This window comes from Setaria italica, chromosome III, assembly GCF_000263155.2.
Source record: "Setaria italica strain Yugu1 chromosome III, Setaria_italica_v2.0, whole genome shotgun sequence".
Taxonomy (NCBI): Eukaryota; Viridiplantae; Streptophyta; class Magnoliopsida; order Poales; family Poaceae; genus Setaria; species Setaria italica.
The window spans coordinates 20474194-20500771 of NC_028452.1; the positions used below are offsets into that span (position 1 = coordinate 20474194).

General features: G+C 43.1%; 3 protein-coding genes, 1 long non-coding RNA gene and 2 pseudogenes across 10 annotated transcripts; 5 read left to right on the top strand and 1 right to left on the bottom strand.

Moving 5' to 3' along the window:
* The first annotated feature begins 970 nt into the window (after positions 1 to 970).
* On the top strand, positions 971 to 9629 carry LOC111256632. Of its 5 annotated transcripts, XR_002676733.1 has the most exons (11): positions 971 to 1203; positions 1310 to 1397; positions 1897 to 2069; positions 2453 to 2621; positions 3857 to 3937; positions 4694 to 5958; positions 6296 to 6382; positions 6680 to 6904; positions 7108 to 7198; positions 7298 to 7409; positions 9332 to 9629. It is a non-coding gene; the product is annotated as an uncharacterized LOC111256632 (long non-coding RNA). The 5 variants fall into 5 exon arrangements; XR_002676734.1 differs by lacking the exon at positions 9332 to 9629 and having other exon boundaries at positions 1897 to 2101; positions 7298 to 7708; XR_002676732.1 differs by lacking the exon at positions 9332 to 9629 and having other exon boundaries at positions 7298 to 7708.
* Positions 1594 to 7183, bottom strand: LOC101771071 (beta-hexosaminidase 3). 2 transcript variants are annotated; one of them, XM_004963712.3, is made up of 14 exons: positions 6858 to 7183; positions 6696 to 6770; positions 6018 to 6053; positions 5812 to 5923; positions 4650 to 4720; positions 4381 to 4511; positions 4050 to 4115; positions 3792 to 3892; positions 3554 to 3613; positions 3440 to 3473; positions 3207 to 3305; positions 3060 to 3119; positions 2447 to 2697; positions 1594 to 2047 (listed from the first exon to the last, which is right to left on the bottom strand). In XM_004963712.3, exons 1-14 carry the CDS (start codon positions 7152 to 7154, stop codon positions 1881 to 1883), a joined length of 1560 nt encoding a protein of 519 aa, XP_004963769.1. In that variant the 5' UTR covers positions 7155 to 7183; the 3' UTR covers positions 1594 to 1880. The 2 variants fall into 2 exon arrangements, with proteins under 2 accessions (XP_004963769.1, XP_022680619.1); XM_022824884.1 differs by having other exon boundaries at positions 6696 to 7183.
* Positions 9630 to 13217: 3588 nt separating the features above from the next.
* LOC101773763 (probably inactive leucine-rich repeat receptor-like protein kinase At5g48380) lies at positions 13218 to 16589 on the top strand. Of its 2 annotated transcripts, none has more exons than XM_004962024.2 (3): positions 13218 to 13393; positions 14192 to 15055; positions 15180 to 16589. In XM_004962024.2, the coding sequence occupies exons 2-3, from the start codon at positions 14240 to 14242 to the stop codon at positions 16170 to 16172; spliced, it is 1809 nt and encodes a 602-aa protein (XP_004962081.1). In that variant the 5' UTR covers positions 13218 to 13393; positions 14192 to 14239; the 3' UTR covers positions 16173 to 16589. The 2 variants fall into 2 exon arrangements, with proteins under 2 accessions (XP_004962081.1, XP_012700413.1); XM_012844959.2 differs by having other exon boundaries at positions 13219 to 13398.
* A 2713-nt stretch (positions 16590 to 19302) lies between these two features.
* On the top strand, positions 19303 to 21714 carry LOC101771462 (annotated as a pseudogene).
* A 1394-nt stretch (positions 21715 to 23108) lies between these two features.
* On the top strand, positions 23109 to 24591 carry LOC111256813. Its single transcript, XM_022825484.1, has 4 exons — positions 23109 to 23231; positions 23665 to 24128; positions 24199 to 24354; positions 24430 to 24591. Exons 2-4 carry the CDS (start codon positions 23672 to 23674, stop codon positions 24552 to 24554), a joined length of 738 nt encoding a protein of 245 aa, XP_022681219.1. The 5' UTR covers positions 23109 to 23231; positions 23665 to 23671; the 3' UTR covers positions 24555 to 24591.
* On the top strand, positions 24558 to 25984 carry LOC101772267 (annotated as a pseudogene).
* The last annotated feature ends 594 nt before the right edge of the window (positions 25985 to 26578 follow it).

The following is a 26578-nucleotide window of genomic DNA, read 5'->3' on the forward strand; positions in this document are numbered from 1 at the left end:
GGTAGGGTTGCTGTGCCCCAACGTCACGCGCGCAAGCGGAATGGGTCCCCGCGATCCGACAAAAAATGGGATGAGTCCAATCCAGATCTTAAGGGAATATACCCTAATGGGTTGGATCACCCAACCCACTTCGACCGTGGAGCCAAACACACGGTTGGGAGTGTCCTTCCAGAAAGGAATCTGGCCCACGTAATCAGTGCCTGATCGTTGCTCCTTCCTTCCTTTATCCCTCTCTCTCCCTCGGTGGGATTTGGTGGCATCAAATCTCAACCGCTGATGACGAAGGATGATGATGCGATGGGCCACAGGGCCCAGGGGACCAAGGGAGCGTAGTGGCGATCGATCTTGCTGCATTGATCGTGCCAGGGCCCAGGGCCGGCGCGGGACTGCGTGTTGCGAATTACTGGACCCGGCCGTAAACTAGCGCTCCTCCATATCCCGTCGTCCCTGTGCGTTCTTGCCGCTGCCGCCGCATCGCGCGAGGACCCAAGTGAGATCTGGCGCAGTCCCCGATCCCAAAGGACGGGAAATTCAGGTCACCCCTACGATTTTGGACGAGCCAAGCACAGCAGGGAAGCGGCGGACGAGGGGTGTAGCGCGTTGACCCAGCGTTCGGATGCATCTCGGAGACGTGAAGGGGGATCAAGTCAATTTATGGTGTCCTGGGTCTGGGTGCGTGTGCCATGAGCACCTGCACTCCTGCAGGCCGTTGTTATCAAGGATGTCAGCTCAGGGGCCAGGACTGTCAGATGTGATCCGTAGATGAGATCCTTTGGTGTGCTGTTGTGCTGTGCAGTGAGTGAGTGCGAATGCGGGCTGCGAAGTGCATGCGCATTACTATTTGGGCCTAGATTTCCATGGGAAGCCAGCCCAGCCAGTAAGGAATGAGTTCTCCCCCCCTTCCCCGCCCGCCCGGCCTCTTCGCTTTCACTCGGCGAGGTACAGACCCAGCCCCCAGCCAGGTGGAAAATTTGCGGCTCGTTCAGAATCGTCTTCCGCTCTTGTTCAGGAAACCTCCGCTGGCCGCCGGGGAGGACGCCCCCGATGCCTCCGCGGCTCCGCCGATGCCAGCCAGCCTGCCACGGCCGTTCGCGTGCTTACATGGGGGCGTACCAGCGGCCGGCGGATGCACCCGTCCAGCGTCCGGCGCTGCCCGCGAACCTGCTCGCCGGGGCTTCGTCCCCACGTGCCACGGTGAACGAGGTACTGACTGCGCTTCCGATCCTCCTACATGGCTCGCTACCACTACCAAGGGGCGCTTGCTCCTCCTGAATATTCGCGGTTCAATTTTTTGGGTGCTTATTCTTAGGATCAGGAAGGCGGAGCCGATAATCGACACTAGCATTTGGCAGTTATGATGGAGTTTCAGGCAGCAAGCCAAGTTATTGTCTGATTAGGTGAGTTCTCCGGTGGCTTTTGCATGCCTGTTCAGGTCATGTGGCAGTTCGCGCGGTAATCCTAGTTTCGAATTGCAGTGATCTGGCAAATTTGAATCGATTGAAGCTATAAATTTCTGAAGTCCTTCGCACTTTGTTTCACATGAAGGGCGTGATTTCCAGAAATAAAAATGCCCCGCTTCAAGTATTGTTTGAGTTGAGGGCAAAGCGCCTTTTAGAATTGATGCCAACACCTTTAATTTGTTTCCCTATCATGTGCTCTCATAGTACACGAGTACAAGACAGGATCATACATCTCCAAATCTATACAGTCGCCGCCATCAGAATGAGTGCCAGTATTATCTATCAGAAAGTTCTGTTGGACCACAAAACTCACTACCTTGCATTGATCTTAGCTTTTCTTAATTGCTCAAAGCAACAAGGATGCCTGAAATTATGTTTATTTCCTCCTTAAGGTATGATATGTACCTGCTTAGAATAATCCTACTGGCTTATACAGGACCCTGGATCTGAAGGCGCTGAACGGCCGTAGCCAACTAGCGGTGCAGCAGCAACCCCTCTTTGATTCAGCAAACACCTGAAGCGTGCCAACCTTGGAGCGACCATACTTGTGTTCGTTGCAATCTTCTCAATTGGTGTCCACAGCCGCTCTTCAAGTCAATTAGGAATTTGGTGAGTCAAAGCAACTTGATGCACAGCCACAGGTACATTCTGTGCATTTTGTGCTGTATTTGACAATATCAAGTACCATGCTCAAGAAATAATTTCAGTAGTTCTAAGTCCAAATATCAATTTCTTTCATATGATTTCACACAAACCGAAGAACAACGGGTCATATAGATTAATCTACTTAATTTTTTGTTGTGATAATTCAACTAAAAATAAACATGTGAACATATTTATTCATGAGAAGTAACAAACATTCTAAGGCAGATATGAGATGCTTGATTGTGCATTATTACTACTTTAGCTGTCAAGCATTCTTATTGGTGTTAAACTCTTAACTTTTATATATAATTGGATGTCAAAAATTGTTAAGCTGATTATACCTGCAGCTGCTGCAGCACGTGGCCAAATTGTTTGCTGAATGTCTGATGCATCTACTTGTTCACCCCACATGCATACCTCACCACCAAGGATCAACCTCTGCTGTTCTGGCTTGTAGATGTTTGCCAGTGGTTCATTCATGTAGAACCCCTCCCATGGAGCATCTAAGTGATCCAGGTACCAACTTTCCTGTTTGCTTAGAATGCATCTCAGACCAGCAGCAACCGCTTTCTCTGCAACTGTACCTCCAAGCCTGTCAATGATCAGGGAAAAAAGTAGCCGTTGTTAATTGTTGATAGCTGCACAAGCAGATGAGATGGCTTGTTACTGCAATATGTAGTCGCATTCAATTGTTCCTTAACTACTATTATGTTCATAATTCTCTTACTGTAATAATTAATAATCTTTATACTAGGTTCTTTTTAAGATGTACATGTATTAAAAACCATATCAGGCAATTCCTTATGGGAGAAACTATCTGAGTTGGATAATAGACTAAACAGTCCATTAACATCTTGAAGCCTAAAAATGTACAAGAATGAAACCTAACAGGGATTCTCTATCTGGCTAAAACAGTTTTATGTAATGACAGCTATCAGGATATGAGGAAAATACCAGTTATGCACCACAGTGTTACGGTCCAACTTGTCTCCAAAATTGTTAAACGGTTCTTCCCTGCAAGGATTAGAAACTTTTTGTTGACAGCTAGTTGGAAGGTTTACTATTCAAAATTTAGGCATACCAATCAGGCAACCACTCTACCAGTTAATGATGTCATAGCCATATGATCTTGCTATCTTTTGAGCTCTCAATACAAAATATCTGTAGGCATCAGTCTCATCCATACCATTTAGAATCAACCTGCAAAACATGAAAAGGACTTCTGATGGATTAGATGACCAATGCAAGCGCAAATTTGTACTGATGATGATAGACTGGGTTATCAAACCACAGGTTATCACATGTTCTTATTTTATCAAACCACAAATTCATACCACTCTTTAATGCGTGGTGTGGTAGTCCAGCAACCTAAAATCCATAACAAAGAATTATAAATTTTATCATATATGATTAGCTGACCTCAAGACTACATATTTCTGCAAACTTACTTGTATTGACTTCATCACCTCCCAAATGGATAAACTTGAACTTGAAAATCTTGCTAAAATCTGAAAGACAGCAAAAAAGGTGTCATTGATTCACTATTATGTAAACCATTATGTTCTCTTCCCCTATGGTTGAATTATTATTCAGGTCATTCAGAAAGAACTTTTTTTTTGCTGAATAGTATAGGTTGACTGGATAATCCGTTTATGTCTAGAATGATTTCTGTTCAGAGTGTGTAACCTTGAAGAATCCCATCAATCACTTCGAATGTGAAGTTGTTGCTGACATCAAGTGGTTCTTTACAGATAGCTGATGGCCACAATGAGGGATATCCGACACCCCTGAAAAAGAGTATCGCATCATTTTCAAATATTGACACCTGTTTGGTATGCTTTTTCTTAAAGTTATTTATGTTATTTCATCTGAGTTATTTTACTGTATGGATTCCAAGAATAGAATAGTGTAGAGAAGAATAGCACTGCATAGGCTCTTATGTACCATGAGAGGGCATGGCCAGGAACATCAATCTCAGCCAAGACATTGACACCTCGTTTTTCAGCATACCTGCAATTTCTTGATAAGTCATTTTGGGTCATCCAGCAGCGTAGCTATAGAATCTCTACATTTGAGCACATTGGGCTCATAAATGGTTGGATGACTTCAACATTTTTATTGGTTATTTTCTCTTGAGTTTCCTATGCAGTCTTTAGTAAAGCTTATATTGCATAATTTTACTGGTGTACTATCATTTGTTGTTAGCAGTCTAGGTTAGATGCCCAATTATAAGCGATGAGGAATGCGGTTCAAGTAACTGATGACAAAAACTCACTGTACAATGTCGATAGCATCATCCTTTGTATATCTCTCAGAATAAGAGTATGCACCATTCCATAATTTTGGGTATGAAGGTATCTCAATTGGAAATGACTGCTCATCCACAACATGCCAATGAAGAACGTTCTGTGGGATGTACAGATCACATCGTTTCGTTTAGCTGAAATGAATTTCGGAACTTATGTACTAGACAATTCAAGTAAAGGAAAGAAGTATCCGTTAGGATTAATGAACTTGATTTGCTTGTGGAAATGTCAAACCTACCAACTTACTGTAGGTCATTGAATCGATCACCCTTTTTATTACAGGTACAGGAAGATAATGTCTTGAAGTATCTGCAGCATACAAAGCACATGCTAGTACTGATATTGCTCTTCATGTTCAGACCGCGTTCATACAACAAGTCATCATTTTCACAAGAAAAATAATTGGTTCATAGAAGCATTACACATTTACTTAAGCTTATTGAACAAAGAAACTGCAAAGAATGTGCTAACCAATACTGAAATTGCTCTTGATGGCGGCTGCTAAGACAACAAAAATACCTGAACTAAGTAATAAGAATAAATGGAAAATAGATTATGCCATCGAGGAAATGGTATGTGTAACTGTATATTTTTCAAGAGGTGCTAACCTCTACTGCTTTTCAGATTTATGCAATGGTTATTGTTTAATTATTTGAGAATTTGTAACTTATGCTGTAACTAAGTGTTGTTTCACTGTATTCCAGTAGCATGTCATGTTGGCCCTTATGCTGCCTCTGTTTGTAACCACTATGCAATGAAACTATTTAGGACATGTTTGTGTCAGCTAGACTTTGTGAAAAGCAGCCTGTGGGCTGTGGTAAGGTGGATTGTAAAAATGCCTGAAGGTCAAAAGCTAGTAGTTATTTCGCAACCTTGATTCTAGCTTATGGCATCTTCCTCTCTTTCTTTCCATTACATGTGGACCATGCAGTGCGAGGAGGGAGAAGTGGTAGAGAATAGGAAAAAAAAACTGTTATCTTTATTTGTAGTGGCTTGTTGGGTAAATATGTGCGCTACAATCTGGTAGAAGGCGTTGTTTTTTAGTGGCATGGTGGGTAAATTTGTGTGCTCTGGTAGAAGGTGACAGAGAGTGGATTGTTACAATCTAGCAAGTTATAGAGTCTGAGGTTAAAGGTGGTTATTTGTGATTATAAAAAATGCAATCCAAAATCCCCAGCTGAAACAAACAGGCCCATAAGTGACCTATCATGCATGTTCTAGTTATTTTTGGTTATTTATGTAGATTGTTTATACGAGAGCAGAGAGAAATAGTTTATGTTTGAAGCAATGGAAATGGAGCTACAACGAACATTTGGAGGTAGCTGTAAGGAGTCCATTGTTGGAGCTTTTTAGTTTGTACTTGTTAACAAAATAGGTGCAAAATTCTGACTATAGCATACCAATAAGAAGCCCTCGGTAAGGAAATCTGGGTGAGTCCAGGATACTCCAAGGTGCCGATCGAAGTATAATTTGCCTCGACTCCAAATCAAAGCTACACAATTGGCTAAAAGTCTGCAACAACACATTGACCATTAAATGATCTGGAGGTAACCTTTTTTTTTCTGATTTTTCTGTAGTCATGCACATAAGTAGCACTTTGAGTTACCTCCAATGCGTGAAGTGCTCCAAAAACTGTTTGAGCCTGCAAAATATAGTGATATGGCATCAGTTATGTCTCAGAATTCCCACAGTGAATAGATTTTTGCAGAGAGCGGCGCCATGATTTTAGAATGATTTATTTCGTTGCTGCCAAACTTTCCTCTTCAGATACATAATACTAAATCACATAGCCATACTGTTGTTTCCAATTGAAGTACATCAAGTTGTTCCATAGACATTACATTGTTGTTGTTCATAACAGTTAGCACCCAAATCATATATCAGGTCAGGATCCATGTGTTATTCTAGGGCCAGTCAAGATGATGTGGTGGTGATATGAGGCAGCTTCTCATGTGGAGATGCTAAAAGCAGGTAGTGTTAAAAGCACATTGGTTAACCACAAATAATTATTCTTTTAGGGAAGAAAATAGAAAAAAAACAAGTGGGCGCTTTTGTATGGCATGACCTGAAAATGTACATTTGTGTTGCAGTTTCTGTACTATCATTTGAATGGAGTCTCAATTTATCTCGCGTGTAATAGGAATATTTGTTGTGCTAGAAGAAAAATATGGATCGCTTCTATTTCATACATAGACAAACAAAAGCAATATGTGGAGTACAGATTTTTAAGCTTCTGATGTCAACTTTCAATTGTATATTTTTTAACAGCATGGTCGTTGCTAACCTCAATTTGAGCATACAACGGATGTCCAGTTGAAGGCACGAACAGGCTGTATGATTCATCCACCCCGAAGTTGAGCTGCAGAAGGCCAATCTTCAGAATCAAAACGCATAGCACAAAATTAACAGGAGTCCTGGTTCCCATTAGAAGCAGTACGGCCAGTACCTCATCGTCCCGGGAACGGACAACCACATTCATGCCGACGAGCACAGGTGACCTCTCATAGCTTTCACTGATGACATGATCCTGCTCCACTACTGCCACCATCCTCCCAAAGGCATCCCTCAGGATAGCCTTCTCGTCTGAGTAGTTACTCCCCACCACTGTCATCTTGAGGTCCTTGCTGATGAAGACTGTCTGCTTTCCATTGCTCACTGATTTGGGCATTGGCCACACGTTGACATCTCCGGTGCAGGGCATGAACACCATGAGCACCAGCAGCAGCCTCAGAGCTGGCTCCATCTCTGCAACCTCGCCAAATGAGGTGTCCCTTCCCTGCAGAACTGGTGAGTTGTAAACAACAGGCAAGAAATGTATGGAGATAAGTAGAATGGGAATGGCAAAGATGGCATGCATACCTACTGATCTCTGGTAACTGGATGCAGGTTGTGTAAACTGGTGCTTCTAATCTGTTTTTCCAACCATGTTGGAGGAAAAGCGGCCTTTTGCACTGTCTTGGTGGAGGAGGGGAGAATAAACAACGCCCCAGGCAATGAGGTAAGGGAAAAGAGCCCACTATATTGCCGGCTTCTGTTGATGATCTTTTCGAAGAAAAACAAGGGGAAGATGATTAATCCTGTTCCTACCTTTATGGACTCTGGCAAATAAGAGTGCAGATGCAGATGAGCATTGACAATCCCAACTGCTGCACAAAAATAAATGCACTCTTAAGCATGCAAGAGTGAATAGGATGATCCAAGTTTGGCATATATAGGGAGGGTACTGGTAGAGGCTAGAGAGATGGCATGTGAAAGGTGGGGGTGATACGTTGAAAGGGAGAAGTTCCAAGTGGCTTAGTTTGTTTAGCTACAAGTAGTTTAATCACTGGTAGAGAACTCGGTATTAGTCCCGGTTAGTAGGGTGCAAATCTTTCGAAAATCCATCCGGGATAAGCCAATCGAGACAAAAGGGGGGTCTTTTGTCCCGGGTCACTCAACCGGGACTAAAAACCCCCTCTTATACCGGTTGGTATTACCAACCGGGATAAAAATGGTCCTCATGCCAGGTGCTGCAAAAGAAATAAAAAGAAATCCCGGGGATAGGCCCCAAGTGCGTCGTAAGTCACAAGTCACGCGATTTTTCACGCGAAATATGCGCGTGCGCGGTGCGTGGGATTCGAACCCACGACCTCCAGCCTTGCGCGCGTAGCTTCCTTGCCATCCTACCTACACAGCACATCTGACTACATAGGGGATGCAATCCTTTTGTATTAACTCGTGGGGACCCTTTTATCCCGGTTGGAAACACTAACCAGGATAAAAGACAAACCGGGATAAAAGGCCTCTCAGGACCTTTTTTTTCCACTAGCCTTTGCAACCGGGATAAAAGGTCCCGGTTGGTGAGTTCTCTGCTAATGAATGCTAAATGATGCATCGTGCACGTCGATCCTAACATCAACATGACTCTCTAGACATTGCTGTCAATAACTGATGTTGTTAATTGCATACCAAATCATGATATACTATTAAAGATTTTAAATGAATTGATTAATATATATGGGTATCATAAGAAAAGTATGAGAGATTTTGAAGGAACTTCTACCATAAACCAAAGGAACTTTCTTCAGGGAAATCAGAGTATAGATTCCTAGGATGTGCACTGTTAAACATTTAAAATTCGAGTTTCTGAATCATGAACATCACAATGAATATTATTATTCTTATGAGAAAATGGTATCGATGGATTCGTCATCAAAAGTGGGCATGCGTCACTATAACTTATGGTATTTTTGTTTTAGCTATATTTAAATGAAAGTAATGGTTAGATATATTTATTGGAGACGATATTGATGTCCTAAATAGCAACTAGATGAAACCGGATGCATAGGATGTAATTTTGCTTCTGCAGTTATTGATAACTCTTGTTGCTTGCGGGTTAAGAGCAAGTATATTAGTATTGTCTAATAGGCGATCTCATGCATTGACACATAATCTTGAAGTCGTCTTGAGACGACTTAAGTGGGTTGTCTTTTTAGTTCTATTTCCTTAATTTGTGCGTAGAAAAAAAGAAATATTATGAGTTGCATACAACCACAACTTGTAGAATGGTGGAATAGTCGTCTCATAGTCTTAAAACCTGAGGCGGTTGTTTCGCAAACAACGACCTCTTTCTCTCTCCTCCACATCAGCAAAAATCATGTGTAGCATTGCATGAGATAACCTATAAACTGCTGAGGTGTAGCAACGTACTTGAGGAAGCCATGTGATGGCCGTTAGACTTGTAACATGTTGCCATGTTGGTCCGCCTGGGATTGCGCTGCTTTGATTCAACGAATTCTTAAAAGATCTTATTTTTAAAAAAAATCTTAAAAGATCAGCTCGTGCTCTTAAAAAAAATGCTCGTTGTCAGGGTGTAACATATACTACTATATCTCCATTGCGTTGAACATCTGTTGCTTACGCCTTCTGTTTCCTCGGCAGCAAGTCAAGTCAACTAGCTCCCCACATGCAAACGCCTGGCCTGCACAGCGCGGTCATCAAGTTTGTTTCCCGGTTGCGAAGAATTGCCAGCCAGCCAGCCACGTTGCCATCCATGCCTTGAGGCCGGTTACGCGCTCCGAAGGAATCTCGTGGCAATATATAGTGGCGCCCGCGTGCGACATGCATACCTGCAACTTGTACTTCTAGACTTCTAGTCCGGTTTCGGTTTGTCAAAGCGTGTCGGATGTTTAGAGCATCTCCAACCATTTCCGCGATACTCCTATCAAATACTGGTCCTCCATCAACTATCCAAACTAGCTATTTTGCCTCTCTAGCTCGATTGGGGGGTTTTGGTCCGAGTTGGCATTGGTTTTGACACATCACGATTAGCACGAGTGCCATGTTAGATTTTCATTGGCACGTCGTAACAAATTTTAAAAAAACAAAACTAAATATCCTTTCTTTTTGTGTAGGCCCATTGACACATCACTGTTTAACATTGGGTTTTCCTTACGTGCGACGTGACAGCAAAATCAGGACACACTCACGGGCTCACGGCCCACTCCCGATTGGACCCACGTGATTTGGGCTTAGATTGATCTGCTTGTTATTTTATGGACTCTCCAGTGCTTTAGCTGGGCTTGGCCTAATAGGCCTTTGGAGTTTGGAAAGCTCGCGGTTCGGGGCCAATGTGCCAAACACTTATCACGATTTAGAATACTCTAACAAGTGTACTGCAGAAATGTGACCATTTTCGATCCTAATCCAACCTTCCGGACATCAGAATTGTGCTTCTTCCTCCTCTCGTGCGCAGGCATCTCATGTCACGCTGCCCTGCCCCGCCCCGGCCTCCTGCCTTTAAGGATCATCGCCGCGCACCCTGTCCCAGTCCCTGGCCCACCAATGTTCCACCATCGTCCATGGCCGGCGTCATCATCGACCGCCTCGTCCTTCAACCTCGTGTATCGGATGAGACTCGGTTGCAGTATTTATCCTACAATTGAGTCATTAACATGTGGATTCGAACTCACACATCAAGTGACTCAACTACAGAGAACGAACAAAATTTTCCCACGCATCATGCTTGCCTCCACTGTCGAGCTTCCTTTACCTCGGCTGATACCTTCTTCTAAGCCGTCGGGTGAAAACTCCCTTCGCAGCAGTCCCTTCCCTAAGCACCAAGTCACTAACCAATTGGCATATTCACATGGGGCGCCTGAAAAATTCTCGTTTTCAGGCGCATGAAACGCATGAGGTGTGGCCGAAAATCATAAAACACAAACGGGATTCCAAAATCCTAGCAACAGGCGCATACACCTGTGAACATCCGTGCCAAAACTTCAGCTTAGTGTCAAGTGTGAACAAGTAGCGCTTGACCACCTACGCAGGTTCCCATATTGTTCCTCTGCTGACTGCCCAACTTTTTCCCGGTGGCAAGGTGGTCCCACTGCCCTAGTCTAATCTTACCTGACCAAGCAGCAAAAGGAACCCCAGACACGGGTTAGTGTTTGAAGATTTGCTCTAAAGGATAACAGCGATGCAAAGCTACCTTGAACATTACCACAAGACTAAATTAAAAAAAATACACTAGCAGTAAATTTATTGTATTGCGTTTTACTCCCTCCGTCTCAAATTATTATTCGTTTTGGCTTTTCTAACTTAGATACATCACTTTTGCTATGTATCTAAATATAAGTATATATCTATGTGCATATCAAAAGATATGTATCTAGAAAAGTCAAAATGAATTGTAATTTGGGATGGAGAAAGTATATAAATAAACAAGTTAAATAAAGAGGGGTGCGTAACAGAATATGCCTCCAATTTCTTAGCTAGTCTTGACCCGAGTAATCAGCTGGCACCATCAAAGATTCTCGATCCAATTCGCTGTTGACCATACGTTCTCCGTAATCCCCCTTCAAAACGGCTGCCATTCACACACAAATGGAAGTTTTTAGTTTTTTTCCGACAAGACTCTGTAGTAGATGTAAAGCCGCTAACATACGGATCCAAATCTACACGGTAGTGACTCAATTGCAGAGAGCTGTAGGAAAAAAATCGAGACTTGAAAAAAAATCATCGTAGAATGTAACGGGGGTTATGAGAGACGTATCCACAAGGCAACGTGTTCATGTGTGAACCCAACCGAACACCTCTTTTTTCCAAGGTGTGAGTTCAGTCTTCCATGATGGACATGGACGTCAGAGACGGACCCGCAGGACTTGACCCGTTCAATTCAGCTCACGTCCTGCCGGCTGCCGTGCGTCAATGCCACCTTCGGAACAGCTTCAACTGATGCGTGGCAAATGCACCGGTGAGCTCATCCACCGTGCCCGTGGTCCGTGGAGACAAAAGAGCTGCCGTGGAAACACAGTCGGCGTGCTGTTCCGATACGCATCTGTTAAAAGCTTTTCAGAAAGGGAAAAAAACACATCTGCTAACATTGATCATCGCCGCTACCCAATTTTGTCCTATCTTCTTCGGAAAACACAGGATAAATGTTGAGTTGTTGACACTCATACACTCGCACACTAACAAAATGCTAGATTGATGAAGTTATGAACGGTTCAGGTAAGTTTCTTTTCTTTTTTTAAAAGGAAACACTAACTAGGGTCTCAAAACTGATATGCATTAAGGAAAATAAGACACTTTGACAAGAAATCACCTATAAAATTAGAACATTACAAAGAAATCAATTGAAGCCATCTTCTTCTTTTGAAAACATGTTGCTCGCTGGACATTAAAAAAGAAACATACTATAGAGATTCCCCCTGTAATTGATGACTAATAATCACTTGCTGTTGGCGATAAGACCTTGCAACCCCTAGAAGAGTATTGGTTGGGGATCCACCCCAAATAACACAGGCATGGTTTCCTTCACTGCCAAAATAGAGACCGGAAGGTACCAGGTCTTGCTTTAGAAATCGAAGTCGATTCAATCCCTAGCATTTAACACCCCTAGCCTCTTATAGAAGGGGCAGGAAAACTGATTTTTTTTTAAAAAAACATCAAATGTGTTAGACTTCTGCCTCGTTAGGTTGTCGCCACCACTGAAGAAAGTATTGTTGAGGTGGATGAGAACCCGAAGGACCTTGTTCCAAAATGAAGTCGTCGTCGTAATTTTGTTGATCTCGCAATGCAAACACTAAAGCTATCCTACATCTGAGCAATAAACGTAGAAGAGAGGGGGGAAACCCAACACTGAAAAGCTCATAAAAAACCTAGATAAATAACTTAGCACTGCTACCGTGGAGATGGATCCCCACTCCTTTTAGCCACTGAAAAGATCGCCAAAGGTAGAGAGGGAAGAATAGCGAAGAATAGCGGCGACTGTATACTTTTGTAGTACGTGCAATGTGTTTAGTTGTCATTGAAATAGTTAATATATGTCCCATCCAATAATCCCAGGCATTACTTTATTTTGTAATTTTATCATATTAATACTAGATGGATATCACCTGAATCCTTGACAATTCACACCTCCAACACTTTAGACTAAAGTTTACCGGTAGTTCGCGAGCGCCAAACAAGAACCACTGCACTTTCCATCCGAGCCATCCTTCTCCCATCCAACGGTCCATAAAAATCAGAGTTCCCGGAGCAACATGTGGCCGCCGAACCGGCAAACCGGACCACAGAAATCCTCACCGCCGTGCACGCCGTCGTGGCGCCTCCGTCCGCCCATCCCGTCCGTCCATCACTCCATGGAGAAGAGGAACTCGAGAAAGCGAAGCAACGCCGAGCAGGCGGGTGGACTGGCGGAGTTGACCGGAAAGTCCTTGCGTTTCCGCGTCCCGGCCTCCCTCTCTCAGCACACCACACCCTCTCGTGGGCCCCGCTGGGCCCCCACACTCTTTGAAAACTCTCGCCTCGCTTTGAAAATTCCACACCGGCCGGCCCTGCCTGCGCTTGCTCTCTAGTCTAGTGACTAGGCCAGTTAACCTCGTCTCCTCCCCCTTCCCTGCGGCTTCTTCTTCGTCGTCTCCTCTTCGCCTGCGCTCCCCTCCCCTGGTCCGTCCCGCCCGGTTGCCCAATTCCCGCCGCGGCAGGAAGCAGCTCCCGGTAAGGTATCCACGGACTCCCTTCGCGCTCTCTTTCTTCTCTCTCATCTGCTTGCTTAGACTGATTTTTCGTTCGCGTGGTTAAATATTGCGGTTCTTGTTGAGGGTTCTTGAAGTTGAGAGATGCTGCGAGTTAGTTATACCGACAAAATCGATCAATTTTGCGTTTTCGCGGAGTACTGTGGTGGAATTTTGGGAGATAAACCCTGTGCATGTTGTTGCTCATGTGGGTTTGTGCTGTGGTAATCAGATAGTCCCTTTTATTTGTTATAAAAGTAGGACTCTGGGTGTGAAATCGGAGGGAAAGATGGGGGGTATGTGTTTGGATGGTGCCCTCTTTCCGAAGATTTTTTTCTTAGATTTTTTTTGCTTCTGAAAAGTTGGGTACCTTTTTGCGGTTAGAGGCGTTTGTGCTAGGTATGAGAGATCAGGATATTAAACAAGAACTGCCTTTTGAGTTTTGATGTTTTTTATACTACAACTGAGGACTGATTCACGAGCTGCTTCTATCAGATGATTCATGCATCCGGTTGCGCTTATTCTTTGTTGCAACAATCTTAGCCGAAGTTCCCAACTCTGTGTTATTTGCTTGCCTGTGTGTGGGGACTGGTTCTTTGCTGATGTTGCCTGTGTGTGGTCCATATTATTGATATTGTCCATATCACGTTTGAATCGAATTTTGCATTTTAGGTAGTGGGAGATAGAAGATGCATAGCGACTTTCAGGTCCCCATACGGTTGCTGTCACCAATTAGCATGCGTGTTTCTAACTTTATGGTTTGGATTACGATTTTCTGTAGGTGAAGTTTGAGTCAAGGAGAAGTTGGATTAGTCTGCACAAGTGCTCGATGACAGATCATTTTCCTCTAAGCGCTCTTCTTTTGTTGCTGTTAAGTACTACTTGTTTCAGCTCAGACCTGGATGTCCAATGCTTGAGAGACATAATGAAATCAGTGATTGATCCTAATGGTATACTCAAATCCTCATGGATTTTTGAAAATAACACTGTGGGTTTTATATGCCGATTTACCGGTGTGGAGTGCTGGCACCCAGATGAGAATCGAGTCCTTTCATTGCACCTCAGCAACCTTGGTCTTCAGGGTACATTCCCTCAAGGTCTTAAGAATTGCACCAGTATGACTGCGTTGGATCTGTCAAGCAACAACTTTACAGGCCCTATTCCTCCAGATATCTCTCTGCAAGTGCCATTTTTGACATCGCTAGACCTCTCCTATAATGGTTTCTCAGGAGAAATTCCAGTACTTATCTATAACATTACGTACCTAAACACCCTTAATCTTCAACATAACCAATTGAGTGGTCAAATTCCGGGGCAGTTCAGTTTATTTGCTCGGTTACAATCACTCAACGTTGCTGACAACCGACTATCAGGGACTATTCCTCCTACTCTTCAGAAATTCCCACCATCAAACTTTGCTGGTAATCCAGGACTGTGTGGACCTCCATTAGGTGACTGCCAGGCTTCAGCAAAGAGTAAGAGCAACGCAGCAATCATTGGAGCTGTTGTTGGCGTGGTGCTTGTTGTCATAATTGGTGCAATAGTTGTGTTCTTTTGTCTGCGGAGAATACCAGCCAAGAAGAAGGCAAAGGATGAGGATGACAACAAGTGGGCAAAGAGTATCAAAGGAACAAAAACCATCAAGGCAAGTTCCTTTATCGTCATTAGATTTTTTTCGTCCTCTTTGGCATGAATAGCAATTTTGAGTAGCATTGTTAACAAAAAGTTTTCAGAAACTTCTCGCTGACATAATTGTTTCTATTATCCAGGTCTCTATGTTTGAGAACCCAGTTTCAAAGATGAAATTAAGTGATCTCATGAAGGCCACTGACCAATTCAGCAAAGAGAACATCATAGGTACTGGGAGGACAGGGACTATGTACAAGGCAGTGCTACCTGATGGTTCCTTCCTAGCCGTCAAAAGGCTACAAGATTCACAGCATTCTGAATCCCAGTTCACAGCAGAGATGAAGACACTTGGCCAAGTAAGGCACCGGAACTTGGTCCCTCTCCTTGGATTTTGCATTGCCAAGAAGGAGAAGCTGTTGGTGTACAAGCACATGCCCAAAGGCTCACTCTATGGTCAGTTAAACCAAGAGGAAGGTAGTAAGATGGATTGGCCTCTGAGGTTAAGAATTGGCATCGGTGCAGCAAAGGGGCTTGCATATCTCCACCACACCTGCAATCCTCGAGTTCTTCACCGCAACATCAGCTCCAAATGCATCCTCTTGGATGAGGACTATGAACCAAAGATATCAGATTTTGGACTTGCTAGGCTCATGAACCCAATAGACACCCATCTCAGCACTTTTGTCAACGGTGAATTCGGAGATCTCGGTTACGTGGCACCCGAGTACGCTCGAACTCTGATGGCTACACCGAAGGGTGACGTTTACAGCTTTGGTGTAGTTCTCCTCGAGCTCATCACTGGCGAGAAGCCTACCCAAGTTTCCACGGCTCCAGAGAATTTCAGAGGGAGCCTAGTGGAATGGATCAATTATCTTTCAAACAATGCACTCCTCCAAGATGCCATCGATAAGTCGCTGATAGGAAAGGACGCTGATGGCGAGTTGATGCAGTTCCTGAAAGTCGCGTGTTCCTGCACACTTGCCACCCCGAAGGAGAGACCGACCATGTTTGAAGTTTACCAGCTCCTTAGAGCCATTGGCGAAAGGTACCATTTCACTGCCGATGATGAACTGGTGCTTTCACCTCTTAACACAGACGGCGAAACCCTGGACGAACTCATCGTTGCCAAGTAATTGCCAACCCATATGTCGCCCAAAGGCAAACAACAAGACTGCGAGGTTATTCCTTTTTTCCCCCTCCATGGGAGTTAGCATATGCTGGAGTGAGTAAGGAGGCTTATAAGATGCCCCAATTAGTAGCAGGTACTTCATCCGCTGTATAGTTCTTGTAGCTTGGTTGTTACCCACCCTTGGGAGGTGCTAGTGGCAATTTGCATGTAACCAATTTGGTGACGAGGAAGTTGTTACTTGTAAGTTTGTTACCCTTGGCCTTGTGGCATGGGGTTTTACTGTCAGTATGCAGTGGCTCTTTGGTAAAGCCATTTCACGTTAAACTAGTATGTAGTTTGTACCAGAGATTTAGCAAATCTAAGCATACGAACGTATGCGTGAAAAATGAAATGGTAACTCACAGTAAGATTCTTTAGCCAACATGCACTGATGATCGACCTGTGTGTTCACTGTTTCCTGCATCTGGACCCTGGCTGCCTGCTGCATCTTTCAAAGCAGTGGCAAGTGTTTTGTGAAGAGGCACTTTTGCCAGACGGAACTATTCTCTGGCCAAAAAGGCCTGGTCTTGTGTGCACGGCAGTCAAAGGTTTTGACTCTGACCATTGATTTGTCAGGTAGCATCAGGGGTGGTCAGGGAAAAAAATATTGACGTAGACATGCATTGTCAAGGGCATCTTTGTGATTCATAAGATATACAGGGCCGTTTGGGAGGTTTCAATAAAACGGCTTCAAGAAAAAAAATAGCTTCACCTGAATTCTAATTTATTTTTGTCTCGTTTTGTGAAATGACTTCCGCTATAGTGCCCCATTGTGCAAAACAGGTGTAGCTGAAACAAGAATAAATCCTCCCAAACAACCCTCAAGGTTGAAATATGAAATATCACTTATTATTAGCATATGCTTTTAGTTATGCCATGCAATTGCTAGACAATAGACAGAGAGAGATGGGACACCAATTGGGTATCATTAGGATAGTAATTATGAATAATGAGTGTGAAAAATTAGGTGACAAACAGATCTGATGGATTTGGAGCTTGGGTAAACCACTTAGTAAATAATCTATATATAATATATGCAAATTAATAGTTCACGAATCTAGCTGATACCTGAACCTAGTTTAGGGATTACTGGTGCGCTTAACTCTTTCATAAATCTTATGAATATTTGGATGTCAAATTTCCCAGATTTAGGAGGTCTATCAAATGTATATGCCCGTTATAAAAAATCAGGTGCACATGTCGTCGCATAGCGTTTTTTGTCAAAAAAGTGATAGAAAATATAAATGAGGAAAGAAGTCACTACCATTGAACCATTCATGTGCACAAGAGAAGCCTCTGTATGATACCTCAACTCCTTTGCTCCTGACTCCATCCTAGCCGATGCGCCATTGCTGCCACCGACCCACAGTGCCATTACCTCTCACCTATCAGCCGTCTCACTGCTGACCGCGCCAGAGTGAAGCCTTCAAGGTTTGGTCATGCTTTTGTATCTTGTTACTTTCTCAAGACACTTGTATACCTGGCATTTTGTCGCATAAGGTTCGGCCATTCTTTCGAAACTTCACAGCTGGTACCTTGCGAGTTGTGACGATTAGCAGCTTTATAGGTTTGGTAATGATTGTCCTAAACACTATATTTTAAAAACAAAGACAGCAGAAAATAAATGTTGCTATTATTCAATAGACAAAAATAAAATTTCTCCAGATCAACCATCTTAACCATCCATCTCTGAAGCCTCTACATTTTTCTTTTTTCCTCCAATGTTCAGCACCAACTCCCCTCTTCACTACAAAGGGACATACACTCACTCAACCTGTTCGCATCCTCGTCCCTAGCGGCCTTACATAGCCATGTTCGATCCCACCGGATCCTAGAAAGGGGTGGTAATGTGGGGTGGTAATGGATCCTGACCCTCGTACCTTCTTCACAATCCAACTTAGCTCTTTCTATTTTTAGCTCAAAACCATATATTATTTTAACCCGATACTTATTAAGCCTGATCCTTAAATTTGCTAGGCTAAATTAGAGGGCCCTTTACCACCCCGCTCCACTAATGCCCGTCGGCCTTCCTTCGATCCACCGATTGCGACTTGTAGCACCCCGCCCCACCGTGCCGATACAGCCCAGCACCTCCCAAAATCCTTATTCTAAACCAAGCACGAGAGAAAGAGAAAAATCCCTGACTACCTCATTAATTTCCAAATCTTGAAATCCTAATCCTTTCACCCTCACTGGCCGAATTTTACCCTGGACTGAAGTTTTCAATTAATTTCAGACACTTTGGAGCACATGAAGTGTGATACTCCCTCCCTCCCAAATTGTAGGTCGAAACTTTAGATTCATAATTTTTACTATGTATCTAGATATAGTGTATATCTAGGTAGATGATAAACTTAGAAATGCTAAAATAACATATAATTTGGGATGGACGGAGTAGAAACTAGAATTTTTGCAAAGAATGTTAAAGAAAGCGAGGGTCATTTTTTGGTGAATGGAAATCATTCAATAGACTTTGACATATCTGTGCTTGATGCACCCAATTGTATTTGGGACTTGATGTCCAGTGATTCGGTCGACCCGCTGAGTCATCTAACATAATTTTTGAATTACATAAAAAATAAGTAATACTTTTGGGGGAAAAAAAAGTTAGGCTGTGTTTGTTTGGGTTCAAATGTAACGTATCGCATTACATATGTTTAGTTATGGTGATTTGAAATTAATTGACACTGTAATCGAATCTCTTACCTAAATAATATACAAGCTTGTTACCCATCCTCCTCTACCGTAACCAGATACAATACCTACACTGATTACATTACCACAGTGCAACCAAACAAAAAGGTTAATCACTCATTCCGTCGCCAAATATATTATAATTTGAATCCCTTTATGTTTATATTATTTTAGCACGAACCAAACACTATCTTAACGTGAATCATTTTGCCTTTTGTTGCGGGACTAGTGATGCCATATCAATAATTTAGCACGAGGCCAAAAAAATAATAAACTCTGGCCGTGGAGCCAAAGATTTTTTTTTAAAAAAAGGTGGTAGAGCTGAGAAAGGACCGGCCCGGGCCTTGCCTGCCTAGCCTATAGTCCGCGCCTGGCAGCCGCCCGGCCCAGCCCTGGGGGGAGAACCGCGGAGGAGTTCCCTTGCCAAGTGACATTTGCGCGGGACTTGCGTGAAGAAGGGGCGAGGTTCCCGCGCCCTTGCGACGAGGGTTTTGTGTCACCCGCCGCCACCGTCAGGCCTCTCTCGCTCCCCGTTAAGGTACCTTCCCATTCCGAATCGCTCGTGTACTCTTGAGGCGTCGCGTGAGTCCGCGCTGGGTTTCAGAGCTTTCTTGGGTACGCCTTACCTCCCTTTGCAGCCTTACCAGCAGGGATTTGGGTCAAGTGTTTTCTCCTGATTGAGATTAGGGATTTAGGGTTCATTTTAAGGTCCGATGATAGGTAGACGGTTCACATTTCAATCATTTTCTTTGGTTTCCTGAAGGCCCATTCCTCTCCGTTGTTCATATGAACTAAGCAAACAAAAAATCGTGGTTTTATGTGAACCCTTATTTTAGAAGTAAATAGATATAGAAATTTGTCGAAAAAAAGATAGAGAAGCAAGATTGCGCATCATAGATTGGTTTAGCCAACCTTTGAATTATTCTAAAAAAACAACTAAGCAACGAAAGGAGGTATCTTCAGGGCTTGTTTGATTACTTCATGATTTTTTTATGATGTACCTGCATCAATTGTAGTCTTTTTGCTAAATGATTGTGAATTACCTCTCAGGAACTAAGCTTCTGAGATGGATAATGGGGAAAATGATTCAGTCAAAGAAAAGGAAGAGGAGCACGGATGATTTAGATGAGGATTACCTCGTGGAAATTCGAGATCATTTGGATGCCATAATTGCAAGAATGTTCTATTCTTCAGGTTAATCTTAAACTTCAAATCCCTCTGTTTATGTTGCATGGCTTGTCCTTTAGCAGTCATTTACATTTGCAGGCCTATCATTCAATGTCGCAAGGAACCCATATTATCTGAGTTCGTACGCTTTGGCCACCAGGAAGAACGACATTCCTTATTGCACAGATGTAGAAAAGGATCGAAATCACTTGTCTTCCCAAATTGCAAGGATGTTCTATTCTTCAGGTTGACATCTTAACATGAAAACTTTTCTTTTTATCTTATATGGCCTGTCATTTAGTGTGTAGTTTGCACCTGCATGCTTACCATTCAATGTTGCAAGGAACCCATATATGCGTAGTTCATTCTCTATTGCCTCCATGGTCCACATTCCTGGTTATGTACCTCCTGGGCCCAAGCAGCTGAAGACATCTCTTTTACAACAAGAAAAGACTCATATTGAAGGCATGCTAGAGACCATCAAAAGTACATGGGGGAAGGCAGGTGTGATGATTACAATGCTGATGGGTGGTCAGATGTTGAAAGGCGACCAGTTATAAACATTTTAGCTGTCACTGAAAGCAGACCAGTCTTTTTGGAAGCAATTAACAATGAAGATGGGGTTAAGACTAAGGAGTATATCACAAATAAGCTTATTTCTGCAATTGAAAATGTTGAGCCAGAAAATGTTGTCCAAGTTATCACAGATAATGATCCTGTTTGCAGATCTGCTGGTGCTCTGATTCAAGAAAAGTACAGTCACATTCAGTGGACGCCAAGCATAGCTCATACTTTAAGTCTTGCCTTGAAAAATATTTGTGCTGGTAAGAGTAGCGAAGACGTCGACCTCAGAGATTGCCATTGGATTTCGAAAGTTGTAGATGATGCAACCTTCGTCAAGAATTTCATAATCAATCACACATGAAGTTATCAATTTTTGAAGAGTTTAGTAAGTTGAAGATTCTTGTTATTGCTGACACACGTTTTGCTTCTGATATTGTGATGCTAAAGAGATTCCGGTTGATCAAACAATCTCTGCTGAGGATGGTCATCAGTGATCAGTGGCCTGCTTACAGGAAGGGTAACATAGAACAAGCACGTATTGTGAAGAGAAAAATTATTGATGACTTGTGGTGGTATCAAATTGAGTACATTCTTGCTTTCACTGAGCCTATATATTCAATGCTACGCATGGTTGACACTGAAAAGTCGTGTTTTCATTTGATCTGTGAAATGTGGACTGATATGATTGAGAAGGTAAAGGCTGCCATTTATAAGCATGAAGGGAAGGCACCTGAAGAGGAATCAGCATTTTACTCTGGTGTGCATGACATTTTAGTAGATTGGTGGAGCAAGAGCAAAACTCCACTTCATTGTCTAGCACACATACTAAATCCGAGGTGAATCTTAGCTATTAGTTACTAAAGTGGCTTTCTAGTTTTTTTTTTCAAGCCATGACTTCAATGGTTTAATCTTTTGCTCTCTTTTGCAGATATTACAGTGTCAATTGGATTGATGAAGTTGCTAATCGTGTGCCCCCACATCACGATGCTGAGATGTCTGATACAAGAAACAGCTGCTTGAGGCGATTGTTTCCTACAACAGATGACTAGGACAATCAAACAACAATATGCAGAGTTTGCTCTTCTGGGGACAAAATATTTCAGCTTGGCTTCCATGGTCGACAGGGACGAACTTGACCCAAAGACATGGTGGGTGACCCATGGAGCTTCAGCGTCCAGTTGCAGAGCTTGGCTCTCAAGCTTCTCTCCCAGCCTGCTTCGTCTTCCTGCTACGAGAGGAACTGGAGCACTTACGATTACATAGCGGAGATCATGAAGAGTAAACGACGTTCAAAATGTGCTGAAGATCTGGTGTCCGTGCACACAAATCTGCGGCTCCTATCGAGGACCTTAGAGTATTACCTTACTGATCCAGAGTCAAGGCTGTGGGGCGTGGGTGGTGATGACTTCCTTGGTTGTGTGCTTCAGAGCGCCAACTTCTCAATTGATGAGCCAGAGTTTGAGCTCATGATGCTTGAAGACGACTATCGTGATGGTGGAGAAAACCAAATGGCGATGGAGAAAGTGGCCATTTAACTCTGTTCCTGCTTGGCTGGTGTTGTCTCTTCCTTCCTGTAGTCGGGTTTGCTATTGGTTATTGTGTTGGTTGCCTTTGGTAGTATGCCATGCATATGCAGAGCTAGGTATTTTGTATGGAAAGATTGGCTGCCGTAGAGGACTGGAAAAACTTGGCGGTTTTGTGTTGGGTAATGCTGCTGTATTGCATCAGTGGTGCAGAATTCACCTGACCAGTTAGTTCGATGGAATGCTTGTGATGTTGATCAACTTTCCTTTGTGCGCTATCGTGTATACACGCACGGGTGATACATTGCGTTGAAGCTCTATTAATTATGATGTACTTATCCGTTTATTGTAATTTTGTCCTAAGTCAAAAAAAAAGCTAACGCCTACAACGTGTTAAAAGATTGACTTAGAACAAATTAAAATGACTTATATTTTGAAACTAAGGGAGTATTCAGAGCTCACAACTAAGTTCAAAAGAAAAAATAGAACATCCGGTGAAAGTAGAAGTAGAACTAGAACTCCTAAACAATGTGTATGCTTTCTTACTGACTCCTTGTCAACTAATAATTTTTACCACAATTTACATTTTATTTATTTATAGTCAGGATATTTGAAAATTATATAACTAACTTTGTCATTTGCGTTAAAGATTTTACATTCATGCACTTCATTTTAAAAAAAATTCGTGCACCTATGTAACAAAGAAGCACCTATGCAATTATCTTTGTATTTTGTTTTGAACTGATTTCGCAAATATTTTACAACAAACAATACTAATTAAAGTTTTTTTTAATTAGTATTCCTATGACCCTTGAGTTGGAGCGATAGCAAGGAAAAATTCCGACATGTGGGGCCGGGGAAGTTTGGGCGGGGCAGTCGAAGAGGCGACCGCACTTCCCCTGGCCCCTAGGCCCTACTCGGCTACTCCAGAGCCAAGTGAGGTTTTGCGCGGGTTCTGCCTCCTGGGGAAAAAGGGGAGGGCGAGTTTCCCGCCGTGACGCCGCCGTCCCGCGAAGACCACGACGAGGGTTTCGCGTCGTCCGCCGGGAAGACATCACCGCCGTCGCCGACGCCAGGTATCGATTCCGCCTCCTCCTTTTCCCTCTCATTTCGTTACCGAGCTTTCACCGCGCAAATCGCTAGCTTGGCTCTTGAGGCGTCGCGTCAGGCCCCACGGGGGCGTTCAGAAATTTATTGGACCGATTTAGTCCTCTGTTGCGGCCCTAGGAAGTATCAACAAGAAATGGTTCAACAACTTCTGATTTCCCAAGTGGGAGATTAGGGATTTAGGGCCTTGTTTCGAATCCCGATAATGGAGAGAAACTTTGCTATGAAAATATATGCTTTATGTGAATTTTTATTTTGTTAAGAAAACTGTTGCATCATAGATTCAAAGAACTTGTAGATTTTTGAAATTTACTCATTTAGTTATGATGTCTTTGCATGAACCATGAAGTATAATCTTTTCACTACTACTAGTAACTACTGCAACTATTGTCATTTCTGAAGCCTGGAGATGGCAAGTGGGGATAATGATTTTGGAGACAATGCTGAGCCCCTATGGAGACATGTTGACGTTTTGGAGGGGTCTGGTTCACTTGATGAAGATAATGTGAGGTTCCTATGTGACTACTGCAATCGTGTCTTTCATGGAAACTATTCAGCGGTGGAGGCACACCTGCTTGAATGGTCTCGGCATGGTGTTGAAGATTGCACAGGGTTGACAGATACTATCCATACACAACTTGAGAATGAGTATGTCGCTGCAGAAGATTCAAATGCAAGAACCATGCCTATGGATATGCCCTTAACACATTCTGCTACTAGCAGCGATTCTAGTGGCAGGTCAGTCACAGGCAAAGCTATAGTTCAGCCAAAGAGACGAAAGAAGAGCACAGATTTTCATGAGGATATTCGTGCGATGTTTCGTGATCTTTTGGATGCTGAAATTGCAAGACTGTTCTATTCTGCAGGTTAATATTTAAAAGTTATTTTTTTATTTATATTTTATGGCTTTTCTTTAATGTTTGTTTACATTGGCAGGCTTGGCGCTTGATGTTGCAACAAACCCATATTATGATATCTCATTTTCTCTAGCCAGGAAGAAAGACATTCCTGGTTGCACTGATGTCAAAAATGCTTCTATGGAAAGCCAAGATCACTGGGCTTCTCAAGTTGCAATGATCGTCTATTATTCAGGTCAACATCTTAAACTTGGAAACTATCCCTTCATCTTGCATGGCTTGCCATTTAGTGTTTAGTTTGTACTTGCAGGCTTGTCATTCAATCTTGCAAAGAACCCATATTATCATGGTTCTTTATCTGTTGCCACAATGGTCCACATTCCTGGTTATCCTCCTCCTGGACCTGAGAAGCTGAAGACAACTCTTTTGAAATAAGAAAGGGCTCGTATCGAAGGTGTGCTAGAGACCATTAAAAGCACGTGGAGGAAGGCAAGTGTGACAATAGTTTGTGATGGGTGGTCAGATGCTGAAAGACGACCAGTTATCAACATTCTAGATGTTTCTGAAAGTGGACCAGTTTTTTTGGGAGCAATTTACAATGAAGATAAGGTGAAGAGAAAAGCAAAATATATTGCAGCAAAGCTCATTGCTGCGATTAAAGATGTTGGTCCAGAAAATGTTGTCCAGGTGATCACAGATAATGATCCTGTTTGTAGAGATGCCGGGGTGCTGATTGAAGAAAAGTACAACCACATCCAGTGGATGCCAAGCGTTGCTCATACTAAGTCTTGTGTTGAAGAGTATTTGTGCTGCTATGAGTAGTGAAAATGTGACCGTCAAAGATTGTCAATGGATTTCAGATGTTGTAGAGGCTGCAACTATTATCAAGAGTTTCATAGTGGATCACTCCATGTCGTTGTCAATGTTTGATGAGTTCAGTAAGTTGAAGATGCTTACCATTGCAGGCACAAGATTTGCTTCTGATATTGTCATGTTAAAGAGCTTTCGGTTGATCAAGCAATCCCTTCAAAGGTTGGTCATCTGTGACCAGTGGTCTGCTTACAGAAAGGAAAATATGGGACAAGCAAAAATTGTGAAGAAGAAAATTCTGGATGACTTGTGGTGGGATCAAGTTGACTACATTCTTGCTTTCACTGAGCCCATATATTCAATGATACGCGCAGTAGACACTGAAAAGGCTTGCCTCCATTTGATCTATGGAATGTGGACTAATATGATTGAGAAGGTAAAGATTGTAATTATGAGTATGAAGGGAAGGCATCTGAGGAGTCAGCATTTTACTCTATTGTGCATGGCATTTTAGTGGATTGGTGGAGCAAGAGCAAAACACCACTTGATTGTCTAGCGCACACACTAAATCCAAGGTGAATCCTAGATTCCTAGTTAGTAGCAAGCGACTTTCTTGTTTTCCTTTTTCAAGTCATGATCGATGCTACCTTTTGTTCTCTTTTGTAGATATTACAGCAACAGCTGGATTGACGAAGATGCTAATTATCTACCCCCACATTATGATGCTGGGATTTCTGAAATGAGAAATAGTAGCCTGAAGAAACTGTTTCCTGAAGCAGACGACCTGAAGATAATTAAGGAAGAGTATGCAGGGTTTGTTCATTTGGGAAACGAACATTTCAGCTTGGACTCCGCGGTCGACAGGGACATACTTGACCCAAAGACATGGTGGGTGACCCATGGAGCTGCAGCACCGAGGCTGCAGAGCTTAGCGCTTTTTTTTTTCTAGAATACGTATGAGAGTTGCGTATCTTTGTATTAAGAAGAGCGAAATAAAATTTTTACAACACGGGCCTAACCGGACGCACGCAGCAGAGCTTAACTCTCAAGCTTCTTCACCAACCCGCCTCGTCTTCCTGCTACGAGAGGAACTGGCCGCTTACAGCCTGATCCATAAGATCATGGCAAAGAAACGGCGCCCTGAATGCGCTGATGATCTGGTGTTCATTCACACTAACCTGCGTCTCTTTTCACGAACCACGGACCGCTACTAGCCTACTACACGGATCCAGAGTCAAAGCTGTGGGATGTGGAGGGTGATTGCTTCGAGTCCAACGTCGTGGCTGGTGTCCTCGAGTTTGCCACCCTCTCGCTCGATGAGCCGGAGTTCGAGCGAGAGATGATGGAAGGGGCTGACCGTGGCAAGAAAAACGAAATGGCAACTGAGGAAGCTTAGCTATTTACCTGTGTTTTTTGTATTGTCGTCTCATCCATGTAGTCTGGGTTATGTAAGCTTAGCTAGCCGGATTTTCGGTGGTAGAATTATGCTATGATGTGTTATGCAGAGCTGGGTAGTTTCAAGGGAAAGGTTGCCTGTCAAAACTGGAAGCCGGATGGCTGGCTCCATCCAGTACCCGTAGTATTCATTAATTTCTCCCAGAATGCTGCAGTGGGTTTAGTATTCTGGGAACGATCGAATATCATTGCTA

Coding starts and splice junctions, on each gene's coding strand:
- LOC101771071 (XM_022824884.1), bottom strand. CDS start 7,154: ATGGAGCCAGCTCTGAGGCTGCTGCTGGTGCTCATGGTGTTCATGCCC. Junction 5,924..6,017: donor GAGCACTTCACGCATTGGAG/GTAACTCAAAGT, acceptor GTGTTGTTGCAG/ACTTTTAGCCAATTGTGTAG. Junction 4,116..4,380: donor GATGCTATCGACATTGTACA/GTGAGTTTTTGT, acceptor AAGAAATTGCAG/GTATGCTGAAAAACGAGGTG.
- LOC101773763 (XM_004962024.2), top strand. CDS start 14,240: ATGACAGATCATTTTCCTCTAAGCGCTCTTCTTTTGTTGCTGTTAAGT. Junction 15,056..15,179: donor AAGGAACAAAAACCATCAAG/GCAAGTTCCTTT, acceptor TCTATTATCCAG/GTCTCTATGTTTGAGAACCC.
- LOC111256813 (XM_022825484.1), top strand. CDS start 23,672: ATGGCAAGTGGGGATAATGATTTTGGAGACAATGCTGAGCCCCTATGG. Junction 24,129..24,198: donor AAGACTGTTCTATTCTGCAG/GTTAATATTTAA, acceptor TTACATTGGCAG/GCTTGGCGCTTGATGTTGCA. Junction 24,355..24,429: donor AATGATCGTCTATTATTCAG/GTCAACATCTTA, acceptor TTGTACTTGCAG/GCTTGTCATTCAATCTTGCA.